The sequence below is a fragment of the Cynara cardunculus genome, assembly GCF_001531365.2.
Source record: "Cynara cardunculus var. scolymus isolate 2C chromosome LG 12, CcrdV1, whole genome shotgun sequence".
NCBI lineage: Eukaryota > Viridiplantae > Streptophyta > Magnoliopsida > Asterales > Asteraceae > Cynara > Cynara cardunculus.
Genome location: NC_037539.1, coordinates 6,686,601 through 6,696,489, shown reverse-complemented (window position 1 = coordinate 6,696,489; position 9,889 = coordinate 6,686,601). Strand labels below are relative to the sequence as shown.

Sequence of the window (9,889 nt, the reverse complement as noted above, 5' to 3'; positions counted from 1 at the left end):
ACAATCACGTGTGATACTGTTATTCTATCACATATGATACACATGTGATACTAAATCAGAAACGATGACGATTTTCAATGTGATCTTGGTTGCGGGCCAAGTCGCCCTTACACCACTAAACCTCCTCACAAGTATTATCACATGTGATAAGAGTGTTGTTGATATAATACTATAATTCATCAAGACCATCCGCATGTGATACTAATCATAGACACAGACAATCTTTGGCGCTACCTAAGTCATAGAACACATCATTCACATCACAGGGTCCCCTCATGCGTATTATCACATGTGATAAGGGTGCTCTTGTATTCTCGTAAAATGGAGATGTTCTCATTTGAACCTCCACCTATATATATATATTGATAACGTGTGAAACGAACAAGATCTAAAATTTTGACTAAAAAGAAAATGGGTTAAACGTGCACGTGACGTAATAAAAACTTGTCGTTCAAAATTGTTTTTGGAAAAAAGTATATTGTTTTTTAAAATAATAGTTCTTATAATGATATTACTACATTAACTTCCCAAAAAAATAAAAAAGAAATTGTTGATGATTCAACCTGGATGACTTGACTTATAAATTTACTCGTTTTGACCAGTCACCTAACTTGTAGCAGCATGACCAACACATTTGTTTTCATATTTATTAGAGTGAAGGACCAATAATTAAAGGTGCACATGGGTTACGTCAACAGTTTGCGTCATTTAATCAACCAAACCCAGTTCAAAAAATCTCAACCCAACTCGTTAAAAATATAACCCAATTAAAATGACAATCATTGGAATGTATGTTTAATTATTACAATCAAAATTTGAAAGTACGAACTAAAAGGAATATATCACAACATCAATCAACGATGATGGTTTTGGATTTGGCTATTGTACAATTTGTATATAATCATACAATTTATTTGTTGTCACTTCTGCTATATTAAAACACATATAATCATATAATTTATATATCATCACAGTATTATAAGGAATTAAGCAGTTAAAATTTAGGTACCGTCCATTATACTTCATGTATATAATCATATAATTAGTGGTAGTTTGAATTGAACATAAACTAACCTAATTTTAAGCATATTGTTTGGCAGTTGTTTAATGGTTTGGAGTAGAATGATTAAGAGACTCCCATAATACAGTGTAAAATGAAATATAATTGTTTGGTAATTGTTTACAATGAAATTATGGCACTTAATGGTTAAGGGAGACCTAAGGTACAAAATTATTTAAAGGGTTTTAGAATTACTAAAAAACGGATTTTTTTGTGTCAAACAAGATTCAACTCTTAACAATTCAAAGACTGTCTTTTAATAAAACTATTGAAAGGTAAACAAACACTCTCTAATTTACGATTTGAAAGGTTGGTGGGGGCTATTAAAATTTGGGCACTTCCCATTGTTATTATTTTTTTCTTTGAAAAAAAAATATTGGAAAAAAAAAACTAATTGAGAGATAAAAAAAAACAAAGAAATTATTCAAAAGATCAAAGTAGCAGTTTGAGAAAAGTCAAGGGACTAAATATGTAACTTTCTCAATCTGTTATATGTTGTTGAGTTGTTCTATGTTGTTTGATTGAAATTCTTGAGAACCCCTCTCTGTTTCTCTCTCTCATTCGCAATGTTATGCACAATAAGGTGAATTTTTTTTCGATTATGGATGTCATGATGTATAAGGCGGATCAAAATGCAGATGCATAGAAAGCTTGATAATTCGTTGATGCATTTCGATTTCTGAGGCACAAATGTCTACGACGCATAAGAAAACGGATTCCGACAATGTATCAGGTGATGATCGAATCCTCCATGTTGTTGTTTCGCAGAGTATGGTTTATGTGATTTTGGGGGTTATGACATGCGTAATGATTTATGTAATTGATGTTGGCAAACTTCAAATATTTACAATATGCAATGTTCCATTGAAGTTGTGTTTTGTTATTGATGTGAAACCTAGCATTTCTCACAATCAAAATAAGTTATTGATGATTTCGATTATTTTAGTTGTTTTTTCCGTGCAAACAAAACCTTCATTCTTGCAAATATGAAGAAATAATTACTGAACTTAGAGAAAATATGGAAAGCTGCCAAATATTAGGAGGTATGATGGTTTCCTTTTGCATTTGCATTTTCATAAATTGTCTAATTTTGCCCATTCTTGAAAATTCAAGTGTTTCTTTTGGAATTTGCGCAAGATTTATGGTTAGTTTGCTATGAAAAACCAAAGATATGTACAAAAAGTTAATCATGATCAAAAGTTCTTTTAGTTTGTAATTTCATTCTCTTTTTGTTACTTTAGCTATCAAGTTTTTTCTTGAAGAAAACATTTGTTTTATCAACATAGATGTTAAAGATATCTCATTTGACTCTTGAAAGTAAATAAAAACTGTCTTTGGATGGAGGGATTAATATTATGTTCAAGGGATTCCATGATTATTCTATGACAATTAATGGGCTTTTAGTGATTTTATGGAGGTGTACTCTGTGATATAAAAAAGAAACAAAGAATGAAAGAAGTTGAGACCATGTTAGAATGCATATCTGAGTCTGACTACACATTTTAACTCTAGAGCTTAAGGTCTATTTCCGAGAATTACAAATAGTTATCTGGCCTGCTGTCTCTTATTTTCAAGGAACCAGATGTTCTTTCCTTGTGTGTACTGCAGTTTTATCTTGTTACAAAAATATAACTAGTATTATCTTTTACTTTGTCTCCTTGCATCCTTCAATATGGTTGCATCATTTAAATATTCTCAAACCATAGGAGTTGGTAATAGAGCACCTAAAGCTCGACTATTACTACTTTAGTTTGCATCCTTTAGTGGGGAAGGGAGATTCAAACCATGTCATCCAAAATATAGCATTCAAGCCTCATTTAAATATTTTCAAACCATAGGAGTTGGTAAGGGCCTGCCATATAGCATTCAAGCCTCATTTAAATTAACTTTTCTTTATCAAAAAAAGATATAGCATTCAATCTCAATTACTTGAGGGTTTTATCTTTGGCCCTTGGGCCTACCCAAACATGCCAAATGTGTAAGATTTTTGAACTTAGTGAGGATAGACATGGAAGAGTACTGGAAACAGAGAACATGGAATGATGGAAAAACCAAATATGAATCTCCTCTAGTATGAAGATGAACAGCTAGAAATATAGCAAAATGCTTGAATTCCTAATATATGGGTTTGTTTTACATTAAAAAGACCGAAGAGAACTTTTGAAGGATGTTATCTGCAAAACAAACACAGTGGGTATTTTGCACATTGAATGATGTTGAACCACTTGATAACTCTTTCTGACTAAACACACTGATATGATATTTATTATTCTCACTGCCATTGTGTAGCATGAAAATCTTAGACGAGCCTATAAAAGATGAAGACAACTATCCTGTGTTTCTTATTGAACGAATAGGTGCCTTCTAAGTGGTGTGAAATTAAGACATTCAACATGTTGTTTATTAAGTTCATTTATTGGAGGTTATGCCAGTTTAGTTAGTGAGGTTCTTTAGACCCCCTGTTTTCCGGTTCAAGTCGCCTTTCTTTAAATGTGATGTTAACAGTGTTTTTTGTGATGTTAAGCGGAAGTTATTTCTGTTATATGTGGCATTCCTTAATTCCATACTTCTTTAACTGGATGTGATACTAAATCGTATGATTATCATCTCAGGATCTTGCCTCTATGACCTCTTATGTTTAGAAAATAAAGAAAATTGGAGCTGCTTGTTTCGACAGTCACAATATGACAGTATGTTTGATTTCATCCTCCAAACCTCACTGTCAACTTTTGTACACCTTGAGTTATGATTTGCTTACAACTGTTTCCATCTCTATATCTATGAGGAGTCAGTTTGCCTCCCAACTTATACCGATACTTGTAACTATTACAATACACTGAGCAATATGTTAATTATGCTGTACAAAGGTCTATCCAAGTATACCTACTTAAAAAATAGTCTTTTAATAAACTTCTGCAGCTGGTACTGATTTAGTGCTGATATTACATTTACAATCATAGGCCAACCTGCAACTAACTTAGTACTAGGATATATTCTACTTTGTTTGGTTCTAAATGTCGCGAAAGGACAGTGATAAATGCAAAATGTAGAGGTTTACAATCTATGACAATAGTGGGAGAGCAGTTTACTAAATAGCAAAAACATCTCTCCAAACAGGCATTAGAGAGTAAACACCAAGCTCTTTCCAACAAAGTCTTATTCGTTCTTTCCACTGCTCCATTCTGCTGAGAAGTATCCCAATCCATTATATGCTTCACATTTCCTTCATCTCTACAAACCGATCAAACTCTCTTGAACAAAAATCCAAGCCATTATCAACACAGTGATGCTTCATCTTCCTCTCCATTTGGTTCTTGATAAGAACCTTCCAATGCTTGAAGCTCTAAAATACCTCGCTTTTGTGCTTCATGATGAAAACTAGCATGATCATTGAGTAATCATCAACAATAGAGATAAAATACCAAGCACTACCAAATGAAGGAACTCAAAAAGGACCTAAACAATCCGAATGATGATAATCGAGTGTCAGCTTTGTTCTATGTATAGCCTTAGCAAAGTGATCCGGTGTTGCTCTCCAAAGACAAAATGCTAACAGAACTCCGAATCTGCTACCTTGTGTTCTCTGAAAAATTTCCATTTGCTGAGAATTACCATACCTTTATCACCAATATGACCAAGTCGCATGTACCATATGGGACGAATCTCTTCCTTAACCTGAAAGTGACCACTCACATTTTTAGCCCAAAGGCAAACACTCACTTTTTGAACTCAGGTTTTCATGCCCCTCATAGAAGTAACTAGTGGTTAATTTTTTTGACAAATTAACTCGTGTAAATCAACAATCAGGTAAAGTAACTATTTTTTTTATACATCTTCGTTGTGAATGACATGTCTTCACGTTTATGATAAGTTATACCGATCAGATTTTAATTAACTCGTTGGTTTTTCTTGATGCAATGTAATTTTCACTGATCAGGCGCACAACAAAAGCTGGCAGAATTTATCAATGAATCGGGTAATATGTTCTGTGCAGATTGTGGAACCCCAGATCCGAGATGGGTGTAAGTGCTAAGCTCCAGATGCTTGTTTTGACTTCAGTTAAACCGTCTTTGTTCATAAACTCCAACGGGCTGCCATCTCTGTGACAGCCTTGGATTTCTTATTATGTAAACCAATGAATCGTATAGAGCAATATCACAGTATTAATACAAACCACCATCAGAAGAAGCCTCAAACGATATATAAAAACATGGCAATTAGACACATCTGTGATGTACAATTAGCTGACTCGATCAGATATGGATCACATATGGCTCATTTTTTAAATTCCTTATTTATTTACTTTTTTACTTGAGAAGTAACTTTTATTGTCTTCATCAAGTACAATGTACATGGAATTCTGTATTTCATATGCATTTTGTTAGCTTCATTTTCATATAATACATAGTACCTTAAATTGCGTCTTGTTTGGGTGACCAGATCTGTAAGTTTTGGAGCATTTATCTGCATCAAGTGTTCAGGAGCACATAGAAGCCTTGGTGTTCATATATCAAAAGTATGGTAATCATTTCTTGTCTCAACTTAGAATCTTGATTCATTATACATTGAATAATCATTGGAACTTGATAACTCGGAATATAAGTGTTTTATATAAAAAGTGAATAAAATATATAAGATGAACTCTAGTGAGCTTGTGTGTTAATTCCATAAGTATTTGCATAAGTAATTTTTCAGTTCATCCCTTTCTCAGAAAAGTGACAAGTTACTAGTTTTGAAAAGCAATTGAAGGGTTCAATTAGATTTGGTGGGGGAAACATGGAGCATGATTGGTAGACTAAGGGCCTGTTTGTTAGCAGCTTGATGAGCTTAATGGGACTTGGCTTATTCGGTCAGCTATACATGATTGTTTGGTAGTTGCTTAATGATATAGAAAGTGGCTTATTTAGTAAGCTTCTAGGGGAAGCTTTATGCAGAAAGCCAAGTTTTTTTCCGAAACTGCCCCTCCCAATTAAAAAACACGCTCCTTCCATCTATGAAAAAATCTCTGCCAAACAAAAACCTTGTCAATCTACAAAGACAGCTTTATCCGTACAGGACTTGATGGAAAACAAACCAAACATCCCCTAAGCTAATTATATCAGTATAGTGTCTGTCACAATGAAAGAGTTCTATGATTTTTATATCAAAGAACACTTCTTATACCAAAATGGAAATATTTCATTTTTTATATCAAAGAACAAGCTTCTTTTACCTCTGCTAATATTGCAGTTAATGCAAATACAATGATGGCCATAGAGTCCTTACTAAACAACTAGATGTTCTCGACTTCTTTAACAGGTGTTATCAGTGAATCTAGATGAGTGGACACATGAAGAAGTCAATTGTGTAATAAAATGTGGTGGTAATGCGATTGTGAATTCGAAATACGAAGCCTGCATTCCTTACAACTGTAGAAAACCAAGACCGGATTCTTCTATAGAAGAGCGCTTGGAGTTTATCAGGTAAAGAAGGAACTACATGTGCCATTAATCTTGTATGACTTGGATTATCGTAATTAGTAAACCACTTTATGCATCATACCCAGGAAAAAATATGAGCAGCAACAATTTTTGAACTCCAATAAACAGATATGTCTTCAACAATGTCCATCATCGTCCTTGCAGTGCGCTTCAACAAACTTCATTGGTGCTATCATGGACAAGAAGAACTCAAACAGTATCCGTATGCAAAGTATTGGCCAAGCATTTCGCAACAGCTGGAGAAGAAAAGAGGCTGAAAACAAGGTTCCTGCTAAGACGAGTAACTCGACGGTAATTGCTTTTTGCTGTCTCTTCTAGGATGATGTCTAAATTCTAATCAACTGTTGAGTATGGCTGGAAATAGAGTTGTAGCATCCTGGGTCGAATGATATATATACATTTTCCATCTCTAAAGTCTTTTCAACACATACTTTTGGAGTTCAAGTGGCTTATCTAGGAGAATAATCTTCTGATGACAAATTTTAAGGCATTCTTGTGTTAGGAAGAGATATTGACGCTCTTAAATGTGTCAAAATATCATGGTTTTAATTTCTAGGAGCTTATTTACCCAAATAACTCGATTCAAATTAATGTAATTGTTTAATTTGAAAGCAAAGTTTTAATACTTATGCTAAACATGTAAATGAAAATGCTTTACCTGTAAATGAAAATGCTTTACCTAACAGGGTTATTTTAGGAGAATAACCTTCTGATAGATTCTTCTTAAATGCATGACCATGATGACCTTGTGACGGATTTTGAGGCATTCTTATGTTAGGAAAAGACATTCTTTTGTTAGCAAATGCGTTCTCAAGTCTATCAGAAGGTCATGCATTTAAAAACTTAAAAAAGGTTATTCTCCTAAATAACCCCTAACAGGATAAAATATAATCTGTTTGACCATGATAGTTGAAGTAGAACTTTTATTTCAGAACAGACGTAAACTATATCAAAGTTCTATACGGAACAATATTACCGTGTGTCTGATATCTTGTCTATAGGCAGGTATGGTTGAATTTATTGGTCTGATAAAGGTCAATGTGGTCAGAGGCACCAACCTAGCTGTCCGAGATATGATGACGAGTGATCCTTATGTGATCCTATCGTTGGGAAACCAAGTAAGCCTCACACCTAATGACACTTGGCATAACATAGTTAAAGTCTAATCATAGCTAAAAGCAATGGTAGGTGGAGGTTCATGTGAAAACCACAAAAAAATTGATAACCGTGAGAACCTGTACATTCATCGATGCATATATGCTAATGAATTTTAGTGAGTATATGCATCAGTGCATATATACTTGCATACATAGCAGATATATGCTGATGAATAAACTCATTGACGGAATACATCTTTTGATAGTATATATGCATAAATGAATATACAGGTTCTACGGTTCTCAAAATTTGTCTCTAACATGAACCTGATCCTATATATTATTGTAAAAAAAAAATTGAAAGTTTTGTATTCCTGATGCAGTCAGTGAAGACACGGGTTATAAAGAGCAACCTTAACCCTGTATGGAATGAAAAGTTAATGTTATCAATCCCTGATAACATTCCTCCTTTGAAAGTGGTAAGTCAAATTTACATTTTCGTATAAATACTTTCCATGTTGGGAAACCCCAGTTCATCAAGCCCAGATAAATATATAAATTTGGAGATGAATCTTTCAAAAAAATGTTGGATTTTCTGGGACAGAGAGAGTAGAACATATGTTATTGTTTAGTTGCATTTCGGAAAGGGAAGTTGTTTGGATGACTCTTTTCTGGACTGGACTACATACACCGTTCACGGGTGTGTTTGGTACACGGAATAGGATAGGACAGGACATGACAGTATTAGACTAGGAAAGGACTAGACATGAATGGGAAAAATATGCATTTCTAACAAAAATCAAGGAGATAGGACAAGATTGGTAAATTACTAAACTATCCATGTCAAATTAAAACTCCAAAACCTTCTAAAATTCTTTCACGTGCCTACCTCCCTACCACCCATCCAGTCTTGTCCAATCTCGTTTGCATACCAAACGCACCCTCATGGAAAATATATAAACCAAACATTTATTTCACCCAAATATGTTTAAAGCTTTCACGTTTTAGAGGCAAATTCAAACACACAATTGCATATTAGGAACATGTTTATTAGTTTCCCGTACTGATTAAATCACATCATGTTGCAGATTGTTTATGACCGGGATACATTCAAAGCTGATGACTTTATGGGTGATGGTGAGATCGACATCCAACCGTTGCTCTCTGCCGCCAAAGCATCCGAGAAGTCCGACCCCAACGAGTCATCAATAGAACTCGCAAAATGGGTAGCAAGCAAAGACAACAAAGACAACACCGTTGCGAAAGATGGTGTGATCACACTGGCAAAAGGGGTTGTAAAGCAAGAGATCGCTCTCAAACTCCAAAATGTCGAAAAGGGTGTGCTACAAATGGAGCTTGAATGCGTTCCACTTACCCAATAGCAGTGCCACAACGGTCGTCAACAAAGACTGCTTAAAACTTGGATCAAGATTATGAAGAGCGGTAGAGCGATTTGATTGATTCACACGCAGCATCGCCTGCTGACGGGAAACTGTGATCCGACTTCGTAGCGAAAATAACGGTATATAAACTTATACTTGGCTTTTGTCAAGAATCATGGTTCAGTGATTAGTGTGATCAATTTTATGCACCTGTTATTGATGTATCATATTTTGAACACAGTTATTGTGAGTTGTTATTTTGCCATATCCAGGTCTCATATGTTCCTCTTTAGAGTTGGATTTAACGGCTTTGTTTGGTTTATGCCTCCAATGCTTATGGGTTGCTGAAACTAAGATATAACTATATAGTTCATAAAATATATGTAAGCATAAGAAAATATTTATGTTTTTATAGGGCAAATTGCATGAAAAAGTAACGTATTTTAACTTGATTCCTATTTTAGGTAACGTACTTTCAAAACCTTCATTTTAATATATAAGATGTAAAGTTTTAAACATTTAAGTACTTAGGTAACCGGTTGAATTATTAATCGGACGGTTAATGTTTTAACCGGTTATTCGGATACTTAAATGTTTAAAATTTTACATCTTAGATACTAAAATAAAAGTTTTAAAAGTACACCACGTGAATAAAAATTAAATTAAAATTTGTTACTTTTTCTTAAAACTTGTCTTTTTATATATTTTAGAGTAAATTATGGGATTTGGTTTATGTCATTTATTATGGATTTGGTCCCTCCGTAATTTCTGTTAAATCTGGTCCATCCATTTCCCATGTTAAATTTAAAGAGCATTTTCGTATTTTTAATATTTTTCTCTATTTTTATATTATTTTTGTCTTTTTCTTTT

General features: G+C 33.9%; 1 protein-coding gene across 1 annotated transcript; it reads left to right on the top strand.

Moving 5' to 3' along the window:
- Positions 1-1,750: 1,750 nt before the first annotated feature.
- Positions 1,751-9,254, top strand: LOC112522835 (probable ADP-ribosylation factor GTPase-activating protein AGD11). The gene is made up of 9 exons (XM_025132149.1): positions 1,751-1,793; positions 3,673-3,750; positions 4,998-5,082; positions 5,501-5,576; positions 6,359-6,522; positions 6,606-6,831; positions 7,542-7,658; positions 8,021-8,116; positions 8,726-9,254. Exons 1-9 carry the CDS (start codon positions 1,751-1,753, stop codon positions 9,017-9,019), a joined length of 1,179 nt encoding a protein of 392 aa, XP_024987917.1. The 3' UTR covers positions 9,020-9,254.
- Positions 9,255-9,889: the final 635 nt, after the last annotated feature.